Source organism: Talpa europaea (genome assembly GCF_964194135.1).
Source record: "Talpa europaea genome assembly, chromosome: 10".
In the NCBI taxonomy this organism is placed as follows: Eukaryota; Metazoa; Chordata; class Mammalia; order Eulipotyphla; family Talpidae; genus Talpa; species Talpa europaea.
Window position 1 is genome coordinate 76,653,439 of NC_140077.1, and position 23,479 is coordinate 76,676,917.

The 23,479-nt window shown below is 56.5% G+C and overlaps 1 protein-coding gene across 3 annotated transcripts; it reads right to left on the reverse strand.

Moving 5' to 3' along the window:
- Positions 1-3,327: 3,327 nt before the first annotated feature.
- On the reverse strand, positions 3,328-22,543 carry INAVA (innate immunity activator; the record flags this gene model as incomplete). Of its 3 annotated transcripts, none has more annotated exons than XM_084246348.1 (10): positions 3,328-3,420; positions 4,700-5,366; positions 7,467-7,640; positions 7,899-8,109; positions 9,470-9,523; positions 13,822-14,044; positions 14,636-14,752; positions 15,178-15,302; positions 15,969-16,117; positions 22,350-22,543. In XM_084246348.1, the coding sequence occupies 10 exons, from the start codon at positions 22,508-22,510 to the stop codon at positions 3,328-3,330; spliced, it is 1,974 nt and encodes a 657-aa protein (XP_084102474.1). The 3 variants fall into 3 exon arrangements, with proteins under 3 accessions (XP_084102474.1, XP_084102473.1, XP_084102475.1); XM_084246347.1 differs by having other exon boundaries at positions 7,467-7,637; positions 22,350-22,532; XM_084246349.1 differs by lacking the exons at positions 13,822-14,044; positions 14,636-14,752; positions 15,178-15,302; positions 15,969-16,117; positions 22,350-22,543 and having other exon boundaries at positions 7,899-8,107; positions 9,470-9,508.
- Between the last annotated feature and the right edge of the window lie 936 nt (positions 22,544-23,479).

Below are 23,479 nucleotides of genomic sequence, written 5' to 3' on the forward strand. Positions count from 1 at the left end.
CATGGTCAAAGTACTGTGCAAAGGTGACTCTGTTGGGTTTTTTCTTCTTAAGCTGTCGACTCATTTGCAAGCTCCAGGCAGTAGCCTGCAGCAACCAGGCCAGGAGTGAGTTGCTCCCTAAGGGTGCAGCTTCTCCGCTGTGGTGAAAGTTGGGGGAGCAGGCCTTGGCCACAGGAAAGGGTACTGGCTGAGCAGTGCCGGTGCTGGGCCCGGCTGCCAGCTCCCCTTGCCTCACACCTCAAGGGCCCCGGTGCATCCTGACCTCCCAGGCATCTCAGTTAGGGCTGCCCCTTCTTGGGGAAATTTCACACTCAGAGGTTATCCCCCAGGTGAAGTGTTCATCCCTCTGCGATAAACTGGAATAAACTGGAATAAACTGTTTCTGGGAGGCTTACTGCTGAAACCCTACAGCCCCTTTGTACCTGAGGCTGCGCCCATTTTCCAATTCACAGGGTCATTCCACCCTGTGAGAGTCAACATCGAGTCCCCACAAGTCTGACTCTCCCAGACACAGCCCAGGGCAACCAGGAAGAAATTACTGCCCGACCCTGTTCTGTCACTGCCCAGTACATTGGGCCCCAATCCTGTGCATCCCATTGGAAACTCCCTGCAGCCTCCCCTACTCCCACCCCCACCCCCAGCTTTTTTCTCCCCCTCCTGTTAGCGGGTCCCATCTGTCCTGCTGTGAGGAGGCGCTTCTTCCTCAGACAGGTGTTCCCTTAGAAACTTCTTGACACTTGATCAAGGTCCCCCTAGGCCTAACTCATCACAACTCTCAAATACAGACTCAGGGCCGCTATAATCTGTAATCCAGTTAGGCTAAAGATGTTTAGGTCTGAGACGAGGGTGCCTATAACTTCTTCAGAGATCTCTGGAGTCTCTCCTCCCAACCCTCTCCACCAAGAAGGGAGTGAGCCAGGCCTGAGCCAACAGGGCCCCTGAAGCCACAGATGCCCAGGGTCCTGGGCTGAGCACTCAGGGCAGGGCTGGAGCCGCCCCCAGCCACTGTTGTCCACCCAGACCTTCAGGCCCTGCCCCTTCCTTTGCTGTGGAAGGGGACTGCCAGCAGGGACCCCTTTACCTGACACGCTGGCTGCCTCAGCCAGGACACACGCCTGGGGGCTGCAGGGGGCGCTGTGTTCCTGGTACTGGGGCGGCCCCTGCAGGCTGGCAAGGAGGTGGTCCCAGTTGTAGGTCCCCACTCTGACCCCTCCCCTATGGTGCTCCATAGAGGGAGGGGTTGCAGGCAGCCCTGCCCAGAGGTGGGAAGAGGCCTTACAGGGAGCTGCTTTCCCCACCCCCTCCCTGTCAGCCAGCTGCAGAGCAGCATTTCTCATGAGTCTCCTCCACTCAGGGCATCAAGAGCTCCCCAACAGGGAGACTCCTTGCCACATTTATCACCAACCATTGACCTGCCAGGCCCAGCTGAGGTTTCCACAAAATGCCCTGTCCTTGGGGAAGTGCCCCCAGAGCACCACTCCTGCCCAGGGGGAGGCCTGAGAGCTTTGGGGGTGGGGGGTGGTGGCTGCGCTTACTTCCATTCTGTCAGGGAAGCAGAGCCAGAAACTCCCCTATTTCCCCAGTGCCCAATGGCCTGGTCAGAGGGGCTGAGAGGCCAGACCACTGGGCCACTCTGGGCAGGCAGCCTGCGGGCTGGGCAGCTTTGCTTAGTAAACGTGGCACAAAAGAACCCTTCATCAGTTTGACCAATCACAAAGGACAGACTTTATTGAAGCATTTGGCACTAAAACCCACCCAGTCCTGGCCCCACGGCCAAGTACACACCCACTGCACGGGCTTTGCACAGGCCCAATAAGTTAATATACAGGACCCTGGGGTGTGGGGGTGCTCAGGTGCCTCCTGGCTCAGCCCGAAGGCTCTGGGCTGCTGGGAGGATGCTGGGGAATGGGCTCAGAGACAAGGGGGGAGAAGAAAATCATCAAAAATAGGCCATTCAAACATGAGGGGGGCAGGGTCAACCCAAACAGTGGGGGACTACAGGATGTGGTAAGAGCCCTGTAGAGAAATGCAGGTGCTTCCCCTTGGGCTTCCCTCTCCTCCCTCCAAGTCCTCTGGTGGACCACCCTGGTCTCTCCCTTGGCCCCCTTATGTAGCTGGTCACATGGCTTTCTGTCCAGCTGGGAGAGCCACCCCTCTGGGGGCATCCAAATGACTGGAGCCCGAAGCTACACTCACAGTCAGTGTCCAAGCCAGGGGCGCTGGGAGGGGGAAACGAGACTCCAGCTCTCCCCAACCCTCCAAGCCCCCACTCAGCAGCCTTCTCTCTGAAGCAGGGATCGGGCAGCAACAAGGGCCTGGGACGAGAAGCTGGGGCTGCCAGTGGTCACAGCACAAGCTGCTTCCAGACCACTCACGTCCACATGGCTGGGACAGCTGACGAGCGCCCTTAGGAGTTGTGTCTGCACAGACACAGATGCAACCCCTTCAATGAAACCCACATCTCAGAGCAAAAGCGTCCCCCCAGACAACATGCCACAAAAGTGGTGCCAATCCAAAAATATGACTAAAGTATTGGTCAGAGTGAAGGAACTTCAAGCCTCCATGAGGCCCAGAGAAGATGGTCCCAGGGGGAGCTGCTCTCCAACCAACACCAGGCCCCATCCCTGGGCCTCCTGAGTCAAAATCTTGGGGGGGGGGGGTCTCGAACTCTAGGTTCAGAAGTCTGAGTGGATGCTGGGAGCCCATAGGGCAGAGGGAGGGAATAGTGACTGGGGGCCCCTACAGAGGATTTATAGGGCCAGGAAGACTTCCACCAGGGCATACTGACCTTTAACCTTCCACTTGGTGTGTGCATCACAGAGCACATTATAACAAGTGAGGAGATTCTCCCCCAGAGGGGGCACCCTACACCACCCAGAGACCTGGGACACAGGAGTGATATGTATGCGCAACAGGCCGGGAGGGCCAGAAACTGTCCTCCAGGGAAGTTCTTGGAACCAGGGACGGGAGCATTTAAGGAATCCTGTGTGGGCTCCCTGCTTCGCGCACCCCAGCCCACTTGTCTTGCATAAGGAGACAAATGCTGTCAGGCAGGCCAGCCCTCAAGTCCAGTAGGCCAGTCTCTGGGCAAAAAAAATTATCATATTACAGGGATCTTGAGGACAAATCACAAATATAAATCCTCAGTCCAGGACTTCCAAATAAAAACTGGTAATAAAAAAAATTCAGCTCCATTTCATCGACCTGCGATGGGGGAAGGGAGCTGAAGAAGGCACTTGGGGGCAGGTGTCAGCCCCAGCCCCGCTGAGACAGTCCTTCCTGGTAGCCGGGCCGAGGCACTTGGGGCACAGGTGACCCTGGCCTGGGTTACACCTGGCTGATGATCTCGCCATTCTCAGGTACAAAGACCTGCACAGGGGCCCCCTCGGGAGATCTCCGCAGCACACACACTGTAGGTACCTGCCAGGGTCAGAAAGAAAGGAGGTGGGTGAGCAAGCCAGGTAGAAATGTCCAGAGAGTAAGCCCGGCGACACCATCCCTGACCCTTAGGATGCTGACCAGAAGCAGCCCCCGCCTCTGCAGAAGGCTCTGACCCTCATGGAGCACGCTCATTCATTTCCACTCCAGTTTGCTTTGGGGTGGAACAGGCACCCTGACCTCCTCCTCCTCCTCCCCCTACTTTCCTGAGCTCAATTCTCACCACCTTCCCTGTCTGGCAGGTTGGGATAGGCTAGGCCTGGGCCAAGGACAGGTCCAAGCTTGCAGGAAGGGAAAAGCATGTCAGCTGGAGGGTGCGGCCTGGGGACCGGGCCAGGGTGCCAGCTGCAGCCCAGAGGACTGGGGGTGGGGGAGGAACATGCAGCTGGGAAACTCGGGTCTCAAAGGGGCGGCCTGTTGGTACTCCTGGAGCATGTCCCTATGTCCCTACAGAGCCCTTCGTTTCTGGGAGAAAGAATAAAGAAAAGGGACTTATGTGTGTGTCATCTCCATTTCCAGAAGGAAGAAACTGGGCTTCAGAAAGCAGGCCACCTGTGTCAGGGCAGCATGCCCCACCAAGCTGCTCCATGCTCTGGAGTCCCAGGTAACACCACTTGCTTAGTACTTACTCTGCATTGTGCTAATGATTTTACATGTACTAATTCATTTACAGCTCTAGTGGCCCTATGTGATGGGCTCCTTACTAGTCCCATCTACAGAGGCTGAGCAGAATTGATTAACTTGTCCAATCAGGCCTTTGTAAGCAGCAGGTCTGAGACATGAACCTGATAGTCCAACCTCAGGATCTGTTCACTTAACCATTACGTCACCCCTCTCCACAGCTGGCTAGTGGGAGAAGGACAAGGAGAAGCTGACTGATGAGTAATCACAGACTCTGGCTTCTGCAAACACAGTTCCAGACTGACCCTTTGCTGTGGGTCCTCAAGTCAAGATATTTGGGGGTTCATTTGGACTTTTAATGATGAGTAGAGATCAACTATGGCGCAATTAGGGAAAAAAAAATCTCAGCTATCTGGGAAGATCATCTCCAGCAGCGTATGTGGGTATGTGCTCTTGAGCTAGACAGGCAGGCAAAATTAGGAGGTGCCCCAGGGGAGTGGGGTGTGGCTTCCACCGCCAAGAGGAAATGGTTTTTCCCCTGTTCTTCCGAGCTGGGGATTACCCAGGCACCCGAGGGCTCTCTGCCCCCGGCCCTGCTGGAGTCGCTGCCCTTTCCCTGCGCGCAGGCCTGTGACCATACCTGTGTCCGCGGCCCCAGGGCTCGCGCGAAGCCGTCTCTCCCGGGGGGCAGGCTCCGGACGCGGAAGGCCCCTTGGCGGTCCAGCGAGTGGGGCCGGGCGCTGCGGAGGCGGGCGCGCTCGTGCCAGGACTTGAGCTCCTCGGAGACCGCGGCCTTGCTGAGCCCGCGGCCGGCGGGGCTGTCCTTCAGCGAGGGCGTCCGCACCACGCGGCTGTGCGAGGGCACCAGGCGCTGGAAGCGCAGGGCCGCCCCCTCCTCGTCGTAGGCCGGGGCCAGCGCCGCGCGGCACAGCTCCCACTCGCCCGCTGGCAGGAGGCCCTCGGCTACCATCACGTAGCGCCCCGCCGGGAGGTACCCGGGGGGCAGCAGCAGCTGGGGGTGTTGGGGGACCGCGCCCCAGGCCCCGCGATGGCGCGGCAGCTGCGGGGGCGACAGAGGTCGCAGGAAGGAGATGTCGGGGCTGCTGCTGCCCGGCGAGGTGGGGTGGGAGATGCTGGAGACGTCGGAGCCGCTGTCCTCCGAGCAGGAGTGGTAGGCGGGGTGCGGCAGCGGGGGTTGAGTCGGGGGGAAGCAGGACGAGGGCACCGTCACCGTGTAGTGGGTGGGCCGGCGTCGCGGAAAGGCGCTGCGACCTCGGCCCTCGGGTGCAGCCCGGAAGGACTCCATCCTGAGGGGGGAGGGAACAGAGTCTGGGGGACCGAAATGCCACCGAGGGGGGTTGGAGAGAATGGGGTAAGGAGCACTACCCACTCGCGGGGGTCCCAAATAACCTCCCCCAAATAAAGACACCCTCCTGGCCTAGTGTGTGTTTCAGGGCCTCCCCCCCCACAGGCCAGCATGGCTCCAACCACACCTCAGTGGCTTGGGTGAAGTGGGCACTTCAGCGCCACCTATTTTCAGGAATTCTAGTTTCACTGAGTTCAGTGGCATTTCAGCCACAGAATCTGTTCAGGTCGACATTGTCAGGTATCTAAGGGGAAAGCAGGAAGCGTCACATGGTACAGAGGGACTAAGTGTCCAGCGATGATGCAAGGAGAGACGTCAGAAGAAGTCAACCCTGCCAACACTTTGGTCTGAGACTTCCTGCCCACCCACCCCAGTTTTGAGGTGGAAGCCACTCACCCCGTGTGCTCTGGCCTGGCAGTGCTAGCTAGGAGAGGGCCGCCAAATGCAGACTGCCCCCCGACCCCCACAAGCTGGAGCGGAAATCCAGCCTTAATATCCTTCCCATGAAGGGAACGGGGTGGTTTTGTCTTCCTGGGGGGGTTTGGGGGGGGTTGAGATGCCTTTAACTAATCTGCAAAGTGTCTGTAAAATGGCCCTGGCAGTAGGTAAAACACAAAAAGCACTGCTCCACTGGAGAGCGGTGGTCACAGTCATATCCGCTCCAGTGTGGCCTGACGAGTGAATTTAAACTGACAGCAGAAGCAGGGAAGACTTGATGGTGCCCAGAGCCTCCCTGGGATGTAGGTAACATGGCCTGTGCTAACTCCATCTCGTAAACTACTACCAAGTAGCAGAGGACTTGGGGGGCAACTGCTTGTCATGCTGCATGGAATCTGTATTTGCAAATTCTCCTACTGCTGACGTTATTGATAACCTCAAAATCTACACAGCATTTTCGGGTCAGCATTTTCGTGGTCATTTGCAGACATGAGTGCAGTGATGAAAAAAATGGGAGTTGCCCGATGGGCCTGTTCCCAGGTGAGGTTGAGCAAGGCTGTTTTCAGCTGTTGGGCTGTAAAGAAATGTCATTTCCACAGTCTGTTCAGTGTCACCTTTTCCAGATTATTGTGCTTCATGTCGGTGATTTCACTAGTTAAAATGGCCCCAAATGTCGTGCTGAAGTGGCTCCTAAGCACAATTTAATCTGACAGAGGATATGATGCGCCTTATGGAGAAAATACGTGGTAGGGGCCTCCCTGGTGGCGCAGGGGTTAAGACGCAACCTATGAAGCTAGTCTGTAGCCACTGCAGCATGAGTTTGATCCCGGGCAGGGAGCAACCCACACGGCACAGCAGACCTCTCCTGCCTCACCTGCTGCTCCCCTCAGCAGTGTATTTCACTCAGTCTGCCTGTTCTGTTCCCCACCCTGTCTCTGGTGAAACCTCTCACCCCCTACACCTCTGGCCTGTACCCCAGTTCTTGTATGCACAAGTAAATAAATCTTAAAAAAGAAAGAAAGAAAGAAAGAAAGAAAATACATGGTAGAAGAGCTTTGTTTGGGCGAGTGTTTACAGTGCTGTGGCCATGAGTTCAATGTTAATGAGTTCACAATATCTATCAAATAAGGTGTCTTTAGCCATGAACTCACAAGGTTATATATTAATCAGTAGACTAAAATGTTGTGACCAAAGGTCTCAGAAACCTAATTTCCTAGGAGCAATGGTTCAGTGTTTACAAATTCAGTATTTGCGGTGACCACAAATGAATGAGAGCTGACTGCACAGCAATTAAAAAAGTGAATTATGCATTGTCAGTGACCGATAATAGCAATTACAAGCGATTGCGAAAATATCTGCCAAGATGTTCTCTTGCTGAATGCGAATATGGCAAGAGGAGAAAGCTGGAATCTGACTGTACAAAAAGACAAAACTGGGGCCTTTGGCTTTGCTAGTTGTGAGAGATAACCTGGGAAGGGACCCTAAGGAGGGGCCACGGCACCAGCCCTGGCTCACATGCCTGTCTCGGAAGCCACCCCCCTCCAAATGTAAGCTGCTCTCGATGGGAGGGCCCCCTGCATCTTGGAGGTGGCCTGTCTCTTACCTCAGGGATTGTGACTGGCCCCTCCTCCCTTGCATCTCGGGGGTGGCCGGGGCACTGGTCCGGCCCTGCCGCTGGCTGGGAACACTGCGGACAGGAACCATTTGGTAGGCGGGAGGCTCCACAAGCCACAGGCTGGAGGTGCAGGGTCCGTCCTGGGGGGTGGTAGCCGGGCTGCTGCACGAGGATTGGAGACAGGTCAGTGGCACAATGCCTTCATTCAGGGGCTCACGTTTTACAGAGGGATGGGCATAGGGGAAGGGGACTCAAAAGTTAGTGGTGTGACATACCAGCACCAGTAAGAACTAGCAAAGCTCACGCCTGCACCGTCACACAGCGAAGGGGAGGGCAATCTCTCACAGCCCTGCCCAGCCTGTGGCCACCCCCGACACAGTTCCCACCTGCCCCCCACCCCCTTTGCCTCCCCACCCTGACCTGGACTCGCTATTAGGTTCAGAAGACTTCCTGGGCTTCTCATAGGGGTGATCCAGGCTGGTCTCCTTCCAGGGGCTGTTCTGGATGGGGGCGCGGTCCAGGCCCCCAGTCTCAGGTCCCGCTGGCTGCAGCCCTTCAAGGCTCTGAGGTGGGAGAGGCCGGGAAGGCAGAGCCAGGGACTCTGGGGAAGGTTTTGGCCCTTGGCATTCCTCTGCAGGGATAAAAGAACCTGTGAAGGCAGTGCCTGAGGAAACAGCCCGGCAAGAACCTTGGCAGCCTGAGCTTGGCTGCCCATCCTGTCACTCCAGGCCATGGCTCCAGCCCCAGATATTCAAAAATCTTTCCCTTTTCTTTGGGGCGTCCTCCCTCCTTCCCTCCCAGCCCTATTTTATACCTTCCTCTTTCAAGAGGTCCTTCAGATTGATTTTCCTTGGCTCATCTTGTAGCACTCTGCCAACCCACCTTCTAGCCTACACCCACGATGCCATGTCTGCAGTAACCTTCTGTGCACCTACTTTTCTTGTCCATGCTGTCCATATGCCCTATTTCTTTTTTTTTAAGATATTTATTTGTGCACACAAGAACTGGGGTACAGGCCAGAGGTGTGGGGGGTGGTGGTGAGAGGATTCACCAGAGACAGAACTGGGAACAGAATAGGCGGATTGACTGAAACATACTGCTGAGGGGAGAAGCGGGCGAGTCAGGAGAGGTCTGCTGAGCCATGTGGGTAGCTCCCTGGCCAGCCAGGGATCTAACTCATGCTGCAGTGGCTGCAGACAGCTTCACAGGTTGCATCTTAACCCCTTGCGCCACCACCCTATTTCCTGATTGGCCAGGGCATGCCTCTGGGCAGGACTGCACTGCCTTCTTGGTCCACCTGGAACCCCAGTGGCTCTTAAGCTATAGATTCTTTTCTCCCCCAGTGCTACTTTTTTAAAAAGGGCAGTCATTGGGCCTTCCCGGTGGCACAAGGGGTTAAGTCTCAGCATTATGAAGCTATTGGCAGCCACTGCAGCATGAGTTCAATCCCCGGCCAGGGAGGTGACCCACATAGGGCAGCAGAACTCTCCTGTCTTGCCCGCTGCTCCCCTCAGCAGTGTATTTCAGTCAGTCTGCCTGTTCTCCTCCCCACTCTGTCTGTGGTGAATCCTCTCATCCCCCACACCTCTGGTCTGCACCCCAGCTCTTGTATGCATAAGTAAATAAAATAAATCTTTAAAAAAAAAGAGGGCAGTGATTGTAGCCAGATGACTCTTGGGCTGTGGCAGGGGCATACTGGAATAAAATCTCAGGGCAAAGGCAGGGTCTCCTGGGGCCCACTCTGCTTTCCCATCGCTGTCAAAATGTCTGAGTTTTTAGCATGAGAGAGCGCCAGGATCCACACCACCCCACCCCCACCCAAGCTGTATGTAATGATGGGCATCAAGCAGGAGCAGAGGCCCTGCCTTTACTTGCTCACTCCAACTTCACTCCCCATTTTAAGTCCTCCTTGGCAATCTCTGCCAAAGAAAGCCTCAAGGTTTTGCTGGAGAAGTCCAGTCCTGGCAACTGTCCCGAAACCAACATCTCACCTTCCTCCAGGAGCAGCCCATCTGACAGGGAGCTGTCATCGGAGGCACTGAGCTCTGGGAAGGCAATGGGGAGAGAAGAGGTGATAAGGAAATCAACCCACAGATATGGAGAACAGGCAGTACTGGGCATCCAGGCCTGCCGTTTGACCCCTCCCTGATAGCATCCCTCACCAGGAAACACTCACTGTGTGTTCAATACCACACCAGCTGTGAAATTTATTACTTGGAAGTAGGAAAAAAAGTCAGAGGTTAGGAACCAAGAGACAGGAAACCTGATTTTAATCCTGGTTCTGCCATTAGCTTTGCAACCTTGAATAAATCTTTTCAACGCTCTGGGCCACAGTTTCCCCTTCTGCGAAAAGAAACCAGGGCTGCTTCTAGCAGGGTTACCTGGCAGGGGAAGGGAAAGGCAGAAAGCCATTCTGGGAGGCTCTGGGGATGAAAAGGATTTTACTAACTTTCTATAGTCTTCTGATATCCTAAATACAACTCAACTCTAAGGTCCCAAACCTTGCCAGCACCAAGAGCAGTGCCTGGTGGGAATCTAAGCCATGGGGTTATGAGGTCAACCCCTCAGGATCTGGCCTCCTGCAGAGGGAAGGCCTTCCACTGAGGAATACAGCAACTCCCCTGAAGGAAAGGAGATGTGACATCTCTGCCTGGGACGGCAGCCACTGGGACCCAAGCAAGTCAGAGGGCACTTGTTTTTGCCATCACCCTTGAGCAAACTGAAACCTTCAAATCTGGAGAATAAACTTAAGGTGACCTGGATGGAACGCACAAAGCATTTCCCATTGTTTGAGACCAAGATGAAGAATAGTGAACAATAGCTAATATTTCTGTTGTGCCAGTGCTTTCCTAAGTACATACATGTAAATTCATATAATCCTGATAAACAACCCTTCAAGGTAAACACCATTATCATCTCAGGTGACAATTGAGGAAGCAGAGGCTTGTGAATACCGCAGCCCAGGTTGAACCACCAGCAGGCTGCTGAGTCACAATTCACACCCAGACAGTCTGACCTGACCGGAGTGGGGCTCCTAATCAGCACCTTCATCTGCTCGCCTGTTGGCAAGCAACTACTACATAGGTTTTTCCCAAAAAAATTCTAAGAAAAATAAATAATTCCAAGCACCTCAAAATCCTTTAAAATTGGAATTGGCAAATGACAGGTCCATGGGCCAAACCCAGTTAACTGGCTGTTTTTACACACTTTAATTGAAACACAGCTAAGGATTTGTTTATATAACAGCACAAAGCCTAAACTATTTCCTCTGGACTTTTACGGAAGCTGGTCAACCTTTGCTCCACCACGTAAATGAAATAAAAACTTAAATGAGGGGACTCCCTGGTGGTGCAAGGGGTAAAGTCTCAGCACTTTGAAGCTATATATGACCACTGCAGCATGAGTTTGATCTCCAGGCAGGAAGCTAACCCACATGGCACAGCAGACCTCTCCTGTCTCACCCACTGCTCCCCTCAGCAGTGTATTTCATTCAATCTGCCTGTTTTGCTCCCCACTCTGGTGAAGCCTCTCACCCCCCTCCCCCATATTTCTGGCCTACACCCCAGCTCTTGTATGCATAAGTAAATAAATAAAGTAAATATTTAGGAAAAAAAACTTAAATGAAATAAAAATTCACCCAGCACAGTTCTTAACGCGTAGGGCATGCTGCCAGCCCTCAGTGTACTTGGCTCACACAGGCCTGTGCTTTGGGGTTCTCTTAATGAATTCTGGTTCCCTGCCTCTGATCTTTTACAAAAGCCTGCAGAATTAAGACTTTTGTGTCTTGCAAGTTGGGGAGCTTGTGGAACTGTTACCACCATGTCCCAGGGATGGGCCTGGGCCAGGGCCGCATTGCAGTGGTCTAGAAGACCATCCCCAGCACCCCTGGCCTCATCAAAACAAGCAAATCCAGTTCCAAAGGCCAAAGAAAAAGCAACACAAGGGGGAAATTGGGGGCCCACAGCCTTTGTAGAGGCAGGGAGTGCAGGGCGCACGTGGATCTTGGAGCTGCTCCCCTGTCTGGGCCACACTGCCCCCACCTGCCCTGGGCCCAGCAGTGGTAGCAGGATACCCCATGTGAGGGGTCACACACCCTGGGCATCTGCAAAGATCCAACACAAAAGCTGCTTGTCACAAATTTAAAACTCAGTTCCTCAGTGACACGCGTGGCTAGTGGTTACCGACATGGCCAATGAAGATAAGTATTTCCTTCATTTTGTAAATTCTACCAGGCAGCAGCGGGCCCTGTCAGTCAACAAAAGCATTCGGAGCGCCTCTGAGACCTGAGGTGTGAGGTGGAGGGTGCCCCCGCCACCTGCAGAGCCAAGCTCACTGTCCTCACTGGGCACGATACAGGCCAAGACTGAATGACCCTGTGTGCAGGCCCGTGGTTGGGGTGGTCTTTTGCTTTTCCTTCTTTCTTTTTTTGGTTCACTTATTTTTGATTTTTTTTAAATGAAAACACCTTTCAGCTACCAATCACTACTCCCTCTCCCCGTCCTCCTTTCAGGGAGTGCACAGCTGGGAGGAGCGGCCCAGAACAGCATCCGGAGCTGCTCCTCCCTTAGACCAGCGACCAGACAGGTTTTGCGGGTGCACAGAGCAGAGGCTTCTTCTCTGATCTGGAGGTCAAATGTCAGCAGCCAAGCCAGCTTCTCTCCCCAGCTCTGGCTTCACCTGACTGAGTGCCCAACTTTCAGAACCTCAGCCTCTTGCCTCCCACAGAGGACTAAGCCCAAGCCCCGGGCAGGTCCTGGCCTGTCCCCTCTGCCAACAAGAAGCACTATTGGGTCGTGGCTGAAGCAGTGACACCCCCTCACCATCAGCTACCTCAGCACCTGTAGGCCTGCGGACAGAGGAGGCTACTGAGTTGTGGGAGGCTACTGGGGACACAGGAGGGGCTGATGCCAAGTGGGGCCTGGGGTACATGTCACTCCCCTGCAGCTCCCTCCTGAACAGAGCAAGTCTGCCCTTGGGACTTCTGTGACATGCCAGCTGCTGCCCTTCAAGGGGAGGACTAGCTGTGGGGCCCTGGGGCAGGATGAAGCATGAAGGATGTCTCTCCCATCAGAAGCTCAGGGGCCAGAGTGTGACCTGCAGCCAGGCCAGGCCCAAGCACAGAAGTCAGCCCTCAGAGCCCAGGCCAGTTCCAGCTTCTCCTGCGCTTACTGGGCCAGCTGTTACAGGAGGCATCTCCTCTCTCATCCTCTGCTCCAGGCTGCTGGAGGTGACATGTGAGGTGTCTGGTCACTCCCTTTCTACCCTTACTTAGAGACTGGGTGGGACCGGGGACTTCTAAGACCTCACCTGCCCAAGGCACAGGCCACAGGGACCAGGAAGGGCTTTCTGGGTCTGTACAGTGTCCAAGCAAGTGAGGAGAGCGGCCTAGGCAAATAGCCAATCTGAGGTCCAGGGCTTAGAATCCAGGGGTGTGGAGAGGCAGGCAGGCCTCAGATTCAGTTCTGCCCCAGGACCACCATCTATTTCCTTCTCTTGTTCCCTCTTGTGCAGCTTGCAGGGTCTGGGGCCCCTAAGGGGCCTGGTGGAGGGGCAAGCCCTGGGCATGAGACTGAATCCTGAGCTTAGCTGGATGTGGGTTAGGGAAAAAAAAGCAGGGCTCAGAACCACTTCCTGGAAGGTAACCTGGGCTGGACACACTGATGTCCACTGCTGGCTGGTGCTGGGCCCCATAACCACCGGTCTCTAAACCATGGGCTACAGGACTAAACTAGCAGTGCAAAAAGGGCAGAGAACAGAGTGGAAGAACTCCAGTCTTGACCAGGGTGATTCCAGATTCTGAATGGACTGTGGCACTGGCCCTGGCGGGGCTGAATCTCAGCCTCAACATCCACAAGTAGCTGAGGGCCCTGAACGATCGCACTGCAAGGCGGTGACTGACTCTGCACCGGGGACCCACCTGGGCTCACACAAGCCTCACCCAATTAGCCATCTACCTCCTGCGGCCTGGAGGCCCGGAGGACAGACCTTAGACAGCCTGGTTAAACAAACCCTTGGAATAAACCAAGGCCTAGAGAGTGCCTTCTGTCCAGGAAGTCTTGAGGTGGTGTATTTTGAGGAGGTTATGGAGGAAGGGGTGGGATGTTTTCCTAGGGGAAAGGGTGAGGAGACTCACTGGATGAACAAGCCCTGTGCAAAGGCGTGTTGGGGTTGCAAGGGTAAGGATGGTGTGTAGAGGTGGCCCAGGAAGCAGGAGCTGATGTGGAACCTTAAACACGGTAGTGAATATATGCAGTGCCTTGGGGTGCCACCGTCCACCACCCCACATAAGCCTTCATGGGGCCGCCTGGCTCAGGACAGGAGACCCTCGGGGCTGCAGGCTTACCTGGGCCCAGGTGGAGGGCAGGGGCCGGAAGGGGCCCACTGTTGCGCCGCTGCTCCCCCAGGCACCGCTGCAGCTCCCGCAGCTTCTTCTCCTCATGCAGCAGGGCTTGCTTGCGCTGCCGGCGGGCCTGCCTGCTGAGGTTCCCCTCCTTGACCAGTTGCCGCAACGCCTCGGTGATCTTCAGCTGCAAGGCAATCTGCTGCTCCAGGCTGCTCAGGGGGTCCTGAGGGCAGGGGCAGAGTGAGGCATGGGAGAGGCAGGTGGCCCACAGAGAACAGCCCTGGACCCTGGCCCTATGCCTGGGGAGCAGATGGCAGCATCCATGGATGGACAGAGGGTGGAGTGGTGGCAGGTGCCCAAGAGCAAACTTGTCAGCCTGGAAAGCTGGCACAGGCACCCTCCCAGCAGGCAGGGAAGGGACCTAAGTGGGACACTTTCCCTCCTGACCCCAAAGGCCTAGGCAGGCCAGCCCAGAGGGACGACTGTCATGCCAGCCCCACGCCCTTCTTCTAAGCCAAGAAAGAGGAGGACAGCCCCAGGGGCCAGAGGAACCTGTCTGAACAGGCCACAGCCTCTTTGGGCTGGTGGCTGAGCTCTTCACTGATCTTCTGCCCAGTGGGAACTGAAGCCAGTATGCTCCCTAGAGGCCCAGCCCTGGGTCCCTGGTCATTTGAGCTACACATGACTGGGCATCCTTTTGTAGATGCAAAGCCCAGCACCCTGTTGGGTGTGGCAGGGTGGAGAGGAGGCGGCGGGACTCAGCGATCAGCCTTCGGGGAAGGAGGGCTGACCTCGGCTTCCTGAAGCTCCTCACCTCCTTTTGCCAGGCCTGCTCGTCCAGTGTGTAGGCCGCTCCAATCCTACGGCGAACCTTCGGGGCCTTTTCCCCTGGTTTGAGGGGATACTCTGCCGGCAAGGTGCCCGTCAGCTCCTGTGGAGGAAGTGAGGTCAGGCCAGGCCCCTGTCCACTTGCCCAGCCCTCGCCCACCCTCCACCTGCCCTGCATCTTCAGGGTCCCCTCGACACCCCCTCTGCTTCTCTTGCAAGTCTCCTGCTCAGCTTCTCCAGAGATCTATTCTGACTCAGGTGCACTCCCAGCTCCCCTGGCCCCCTGCAGTCCTCCCTATCCTTCCTCCCTGTGCCTGAACCTGGTCAGCTCTGTCCTCCATGGGTGGGCTAAGGCCTAACGCCCACACACAGGGAGATACTCTAGGCACCTCCAGAAATTCATCTGATTTCCAGAATTCTCCCAGGAATGGGGTTTCCTTCTCTCAGTGCAACATCCCAGAACATGGCCCCAGGGCTCCTCGGAGTCCCTCTGAGTTTATGTGTGCCAGCCGGGCATCCAGGTCTCACCGCCTCCCTCACGCAGAGTCTCCTCAGCTCCTCCAGGCAGGCCTCCAGCCTTTCCTCCAGGGCCTTCTGCTGTTTGCGCACGGCATGGGTCAGCTCCTTCACTGGGGACACCGGGCTGTCGGGGCCTGGGGAACAGCAAGGGCACAGACTCAGATGCCAAGGCCAGGAAGCCTCCCTCAGACACTTCATGATCGCCCCTAGGCAAACACACAGCCTCCTGCCAGCCCGCAGACTACAGGCTGTGGCTTGTGTCGTGACCACAAAGAGCCACGTCTCCTGGCCGCCCAAGGTGGCAACATCCCAGCTCAGAGGGACAGGCTCCCCACAGGGGATCTGAGTGGGGGGAGCACCACACGTCACTCCCTCCCCGCCCTCTGCCCACTGCAGAGCAGTCTCCTTCCTGCCCCTTCTCCCCCTCCCGCCTTCCGTCTGCTCTTCCTCCCCCACAGCCCCTCCCCAGCTCAGGCACACCCACAGGCCTCCCCTCTGCTCCTCTGTCCAGACCACACCAGATTAGGCCAGCAAGCTCAGGTCAACTGGAGACAGGACCTTTACCCCAGCCACCTAAGATTTTTCTACTTCTTAGTTATCGCTGGGGCCAGCTGAATACGGCAGATGCTTCTTCCAGATAGACTCCAGCCTCCAGGCCCTGCCCAGGGAGGAAAGCTGCACTTCCAGGAGTCCAAACAGGCTTCTCTGGCCCTCCCTCCCCCCACCCCCTTGTCCCTCCCTAGATCCTGGCCTGGGGGAGTCAAGCAGGGGTCCAGGTGGGGGATTCCCCAACCACTCACCAGACTGCAGGATGATGCCACTGTCGGTGTCGCTGACCTCATCCTTACTCTCCATGGTGGATTTCTGGGAGGGGGGGGTGCAGCCTGGGGTAGGGTGACACCGTTCCCAACCTTGGCCAGGACTCGTAGGTGGCCTGGAGTTTCCCCAGCTTTTAGGGAACAATAACAACAAAGCAGTTATGTCAACCTCTTTTTCCAAACAGAGCTAAGGAATCCAACATTTGAGGTGAGGGGGTAAGGAAGTGAGGACACTGTTTTGGGGGGCATTCTAGGGCAGGGGGTTTTTTGAGCTGAGGGAGCTTCTGAGAGAAGCCTCACCAGCAAACCTGTCTTCCATGGATTCTCTGGTACCCCAGGTCCACAGAGACCTCTGGGCCCAAGGTGTCACAGGACCCAGTGAGACTAGGGAGAAAGACAAGGCAAAGAGCAAAGGAAGGATGAGCAGAAGGGGATGGGAGAAAGGGGCAAGAGGACAAGGCCAAGAAGGAAAGGAAAGTAGGACAGGGACGCCGTCCTCATGGGACTCGACTGTCCTATAGGGCTGACCATCCTCGGCCTGAGAACCTGGGGGGCCTGTCCTCCTGCCCCCCCAGGGTGCGGGCACCTTCAGGAATGGCTGGGCACTCAGCCAAGGCCAGGGCTGCAGTGCCTGAGCCCAGACTACCCTGCTCTGTGGACTGCTGGGAAGGCAGTTGCCAGAGAGCTGCCAGAGCCCAAAACAATTCCCGGGCCACCAGCTCTGCCTGGGAGCCCTCAAGGGGGAGTCAGGCTGAATGCCAACACCCCACAGTCAGGGGAACCCAGAGAGTGTGTAGGGGGGGCAGCTGTGCAGGGTAGGGGGGAGGGTGACTAGAGTAGAAGCTGCCAGAGGCCAGGAAGACGGGCCCTCTCTGCCTCCCTGCCTAGGGCCGGCAGGCACCTGGGTGGCACAGGTACAAGCCCAGTTGTGTGTCAGCCCAGCTGGGCACCAGTCGCCAAAACAGCACCTGCCACCCGCCCCCTCTCTCCTCAACCAACCCACAACCCTGGTCAGGGTCCCAGCGGGCCAGGACCGGGGCTGGCAGCCCTTGGCTGGAGCAGGGTGGGGAGGGGCGGGCTCAGCGGGCCGGGGCGGTCTGGAAGGAGAGCCCAGCCACCTCCTCACTGAGTCAGCCCATTGAGCAACAGTCCAAAGGTCCTTCTGAGTTTCTGTCTGGAGCTTATCCTGCCTCCTTGGGGCACCGGGCCACAGGGTGGGGGAGGTGGGCTCCGCCCCTCCGCCGCCCCAACAGGGGAGAAAAGCAGGCCTTGAGAAAGCTGAGCAGAAAGCAGGGCAGGGAAAGGGAGGGGACTGCTGCCAGCCACAGCCCATTGCGGGCCTCTGCCTGTGGAGACCCAAAGAGCAGAACAATCGAGAGCCTCCCCAAGTACCAGGGGCAACAAGGAGCAGCACCACCATGACAACAATGTGTCCCTGCACTCAGAGCTTCAGTTCTCCAAGGAAATCCAGAAAATGCATGGCAGAACTTTTAAAAAGTTTATGTGAGGTCTTTGCAATCATACCAAAGAGAAGTTGGTCATAGGTTCTGGGGATCCCAAACAGGGAACTTAGGGTGAGCTCCCTCCACTGGACCCGGCCCTCCCAGAGCCCCCTCCCTCCCAGACAGAATGGGAGGGAGGAGCAGGCACTTCCCACCTGCACAGTTGCTTTCCTTCACCAACCTGTGCACCTCTGACCCTTCCAGAAGCCAGGGCAAGGTCACACCGAGCCAGCAAGCAGGCGGTGTCAGCTGGCACCTCAGCCTGTGCTTTGGATGAGGGAAGGAGGTCATGTGGGATCTATTAATTAGTCACACTTGCTAATTAATTATTAACCACAAGGAGTTGCCTTGGGAAGTTGTGACCACTCACCCCTGTTTCTCAGGAGCTCCTTGCCAATAGTAACGAGTGGGAAGTTACAGAGACAAAGGAGAGGGTGCCAGTCCCCTCAGCACGCCCCCCTCTCCTTCAGTTCCTTGGCCCCATGTCAGCCTGGCTGCTGGCTGAGGCCCTGGTGTTCCGAGGTCCTGACCTAATATTGGGCCCACTCTGGATAACTTGCTGTGCCAAGGAGGGCAAAGAGGCTAAGAAGGGAAGGCAGGAGCCAAGATTCAAGCCTGCTTTCCCTACTGCCCGTGACATGTTAGGGAAGTCACGTCGCCTGGCTGGGCCCCTTTCTTGCAGGCAGAGTGAAGACTGGACAGCTTCTGAGGCCCTCCCCGCTCCCTGGTCTGAATCTGAACCTCTGGGCAATGTTAAGTTGAACAGTACACCCACATAGCCACGGAACGGACATTTATCTGTCCCCGCCCTGCTACCCTCTGGTTGTGGGGACCCTGCCCCACAGCCGTAGACCAGGCTCAGCTCCCACCTCCCAGGCCACAAGCTCTGGAGCAGGACACATTTCAGGCATTGCCTTTAATAATGGCAGTTCAGAGAACACGTCCACCTCCCCAACATGGCAGGCCTCCGGGCCCCCAGACCCTTAGTCCCGAGCGAGGGAGCAGCCAGCAGCAGCCCAGTCCTGGATCCCAGGAAGCAGCTCACCTGACTGAACACTGCCGCCAAAAGAGGGAAACAGCAGTCTTCTTTTCCTCTCAGGCTCCACGGCCGATCCTCCCCAGCAAAAATGTGCCCCCCAGTCAGGTCATGGCCCTCTCATCCTTCCTTTCCTTTCTCCTGTAGAAACTGAGGCCCGGGCACTCCAGTGGCAGGCTCCTCACCTGGGCTCACCAGCAGCCCCCTCTCATCCCTGTACCCTGGACACAAGAGGGGGCTAGTGCTGATTCTACAGCCTGGGCTCTGACCACTGCGTGGGCCCCCCTCTCCTAGCCAGCCTTCCCCGTGACTCCAAAGACCCACTCTCAAAGGCCTCACCTGCTTCTAGGTTTTGTTCCAGGAGTCCGGGAAACGCCCCCTTCTCCCAGGTCAGGGGGCCGAGGGGCGCTGCATGTCACCTCTGGTGTCCGGGCCCGTGGCTGGCTGCCCTGTGCTCTCCGAGCTGGCGCCAGTTCTCCACACACCGATGGCCGTCCCTTCCCTGTCCCGCCTGCCGCGTCCCTCCCAGGCTGCTGGGGCAGGGGAGCCAGGTTGCTTGTTATGACTTGAGTCAGAGGGGAGGAGCAGGTGAGCAAGTCCTTCCCTGAATTAATCCTGCCGACAGGCAGCTCCTGGGCCTCTGCACTTCCGGACACAGCACGGGAAGCCAGGAGAAGGGGAGGGTCCCCATAGAAGAACCCCAGAAGGCAGCAGGGAGTATGTCTTCATGGCCTCAAAGGGCCCATGTGCAACAATGAGCTGTGAGGTACCCAAGCACCCTCTTGCTCTGACCCTGGCTGTCCTTACTCAAATGGTCACTGCCTTCCTGTGCCTCGGTTCCCCTTTTCAAAAATCAAGACAAGCCAGGGCCCCAGAAGTAGAGTGAAGGGCCCCTATCCATGGAGAATACCAGCAAGAAATTTATAAGTGACCAGATTGGTCATTGCTCTCCCAGCGTGCTGAAGTGGAAACCCGTGCCACATCAGGATTTTGAAAACCCCAGGCAAGGCAGAGATACTGGAAGGGGAGGCAGAGACACTGGAACTCCAGAAGGGGAGGCTCCAGAGCCTCAAAGATTAAACTGTTCTCTCTTTTCTCAGACATCACCCTGTAAGCTCCAGGCCATCAATTCCCATCCCTCAGCAGAGTTCACAGAACACTGCTCTGTACCCCAGTGCCAACCCTACTCCCCAGGAGGACACTGGGGCCCCAGGCTCTAAAGCCACTTCCCAAATTGAGGGTCCAGAGACCAAATGGAACTTTTTCTTTACAAAAGCTAAGAGTCCAGTCTCCCACCCCACTGACCCCCAAGCAAATTGAAAACTGTCTAGAACTCAGACCACTGGGGGAGTGCACTTGGGTCACGGATTACCCATCCCCACCAGCAGGCCAGAAAACACAGGACTATGCTGCAGATTAAAGACTGCAGGGGCCTCCCTGATACGCAAGGGGTTAAGCACCACACTATGAAGCAATCCGAAGCCTCTGCAGCACTAGCCAGGGAGCAACCCACATGGGAGGTAGACTTCTCCTGGCTCACCCCCTGCTCCCCTCAGCAGTGTATTTCAGTCAGTCTGCCTGTTCTGTTCCCCACTCTGTCTCTGGTGAATCCCCTCACACACACACACACACACACACACACCCCCTCCACCCCATCTCTGGCCAGCTCTTGTGTGCATAATCTTTAAAAAAAAAAGACTGCACCCCAGACTTCACCCCATCCCCACCCCCCTCCTCCCACTGTGCCCCCTTGCCCTGGCATCCAGTTCCCTCCACTTAAGTCTGGATTGCTTCCTCCCCAGCCCTGAAAGACCATCCCTCCCCCACCCCAGCCCCATCCCCCAGCTCCATTCCCATTCCCTCAGGGCTGGGATGGTGGAGGAAGAGTGCTCCACCAAGGATCTTTGAGGAACTGTGTCACTGCCCTAGACCCAGCTGCCCCCTCCCCTTCCCCTGAACCCCCACAGCTCCTGCTCACAAATCTAGTTCACCTTCACATTCCTGTACACTCCCTCTTTCCAAACAAAGCTAGCCCAGAGTCCCCCAGGTTGACCAACCCCTTTTCTCCCTTGGATAAGGAGCTTGCTCTGGGTTCCTGAAAAGCCCAAAGTCCTTTCCTCCCAACCCCCTCCCTTGACTCTATAGGTTTGTCGCATTCTGTTGTCACGTCAAACAGAGAGGAGTTGACTCTGCACAGAGAGGAGTTGACTCTGCACGTAGCTGACACCATTCCTCCACTTTGCCCATCCCCCAGCTCCAGGTGAGGGATGATGGGAGTTTCTAGAATCTGCTCACAGCACATTTTTAATGCATAAAATAAAATTAAGAGAATAACTAAGAGAATCAGTTATATTGAAATACATTATATTGAAATTTTTTAAAAAAGCAGCACTATAGATGCTTCTTTATTAACATTAAAGGGGTAGATGCTTCATAGAAAACAGCTGTAACAGCTTCAAGGGGATATGGCGCTATCTAGGAATGCTTTTGATGGCAATGTCACAGGTACTGCAAAATTTCCTTGCAATGTTAACCTTCTATTAAAGGTTGGAGAAAATAAAGATGTCCTCTTTTTCCCATCTAAGGTCAAGAAACCTCTGAATTCAACCCACAGATGCTTTGTTGCCCAGGGACCCACTTACAAACCCCTGCCCTCCACCCCCTACATGAGTTCTCAGCAGGGAGGTAAAGATGATCAATCCCGTTGTTTGCACTGACCTGCTGGAATTCTAGAAGATCCTTTGCGCCCTCAAATCCACAGGCAACAATTCTCAGGCCAGCAGAATGTTAGGTTTGCAATGGGACTGGCAAGCCAACTGGGATCCTCTGGATCTTGCTTGACTCTTATGCCATGCAACTCAAAATAGCAAGGGAGGTGCAAGCATTCCAGAGGCCCATCAGAATTTGGGGTTCAGTGGCCCACTCCATTCAGTCTAGGTCAGGGGGCTGATGCTCCAAAGCCAAATCCCAGAGTATCATGACCAAGATGACTGACTGGTGAGGACATGGGGTTTCCTTGCACAACATTAGGGTAATCGAATTTAACATTTCCTGCAGGAAAGTCCTCAAACAGAAAGCTCTACGACACCCTGTAGCCATCCACTCTCCAATATATATTTTAAACTTCTTTTTAAAGTTTCTTTAAGTTTCTTTTGATAGAGGAGAGTGGAAGTTCCTTAAAGCAAGGGCCTCCTCCTGAGGCTCCCACCAGCCCCCAGCCAAGTCAAGTCTCCTGAAATCTCACTTAATGTATCAATGAATCAATGACCAGCGCTACAGCCAAGAGTGGAAAAAGACAGAAGGGAAAAGCCCGGACCCTCCAGGCCAAAGAGGGGTGGGGTGAGAGACCCTTCTCTGTTTTTTCCTCCACTCTCCTCCTTTCCTACAGGGAAAGGTGATCACCTCCAGCATCGATGGTGGAATGGGCTGGGACCAGAGGAACTCCATGATAGCCTGGAATGCACCCTGAAATCAGACCTCTCGGCTTTCCTTAAAAAGCCCCTTTGTCCTGTCCACCCTGCTCCCCTCCCCCAGCGCGCCCTCGGCATCTAGCGGCCCAAGACTTTGCTCCTTTTGTCTGACTGCTTTCTGGCTTCCCGGAACCTGGTCTGGGGACCCACAAGCAAAGGGGAGGTCGAAGGAGAAAGGTTGAGGAGCTGGGAATATGCATTTTGGGTAGGAGTTTGGAATTCTCACCCCCTTTTAAAATTTATCTCCCCCCCCCCTTGTAGAGCCCCCCGCTACGCTAAGGCCAGAGACGGGGGTTCAGGGGTTTGATCCCCCCCAGCTGGCCCGCGCTGGGTCTCCCTAAGTTTTCCCCCTTACCTGTCCCATGGAGTTCTGGCGCCGCCCGCCTGCCCCCGCGCCCCCCGTTTCTGCCTCGCAGCTTCAGGACCTGTTTGTCCAGGCCGTCTTCCCGCTCCCCGAGTCTCCCCCTGGCCTTCCCGCCCCGGAGGTATTTCATTTAACTTCGGCATTTGCAGCATCCCAAATGTTAAAGATCCCTAGACATCTGTCCCCTGGGGCGTACCAAGGCCCCGAGGAGAGAGGGGACCGGCGCGAGAAGGGACTCGAGACCCCGGCCCCGGAGTCGGGGCGGGGCCGCCCACCGGGCTGATGGGGGGCCCGCGGGGAAGGGTGTCGTGCGGGGGCAGCCGTCGAGGGGCGAGGCGGTCCCGGGTCCCCGCTTCCGGACGCCCGCCTGCTGGGACCCCCCCGGCGCGGCGGGTTCGCGCAGCCCGGGCGGGAGGCGGCTCCGCGCTGGGTCCCGGCGAGCCGCCTTTCATCCGCGCGCGCCGGCCTGGCCGCGCCGGCCTCCATTCCTGCGGACCCCCGGGTGGGCCCACGCCAGGCGCTGGGGGGCTGTGGGCGCCGCGCCCCTCCCCCGCAGGCCCCCGCCTCCTCGGCCTCCGCCCGGGTCCCCTTAGGCCCTGCTGCGCCCCGCGCCTGCTGCGGAGCCCCCGGCGCGCGGGCAGAGCCGGGACCGCCTCCCCGGCCCCCGCCCCGGCCCACTCCGCCGCCGGGCGCCCGCGGCTCCGCTGCGGCTGGAGAGGGAGAGCAGCCCTCCGGGCGAGCGCCCCCGCTGCTTCCTGCGCCCGGTGTGCCCGTTCTTGGAGTCCACCCATTCATCACTCACTCGCCCATCACTCACGCTTCCCCGCTTTCATTTGTTCATTAAACACTTACTGAGCACCTCCAGTGTCCAGCACGGCCGATCACAGTTCGCTTCCTTTCCTGGAGGAGGCCCCAGTTCGACAAGTAATGCAGCCGCAGCAGCAGCAGCAGCACCAGTGCAGTAAGGACCAGCCCGGAGTCAGGACAGGGGAGGCGTCTGCAGAACCTGGCGGGAATGGGGAATGCCTGGGGAATCCGGGAGCAGTGAGGAGGAACTTAAGGCAGCTGCTACAAAATGTACAAAAATATAATGGCAGAGGAGCATAGTAGGTTCTAGAGGC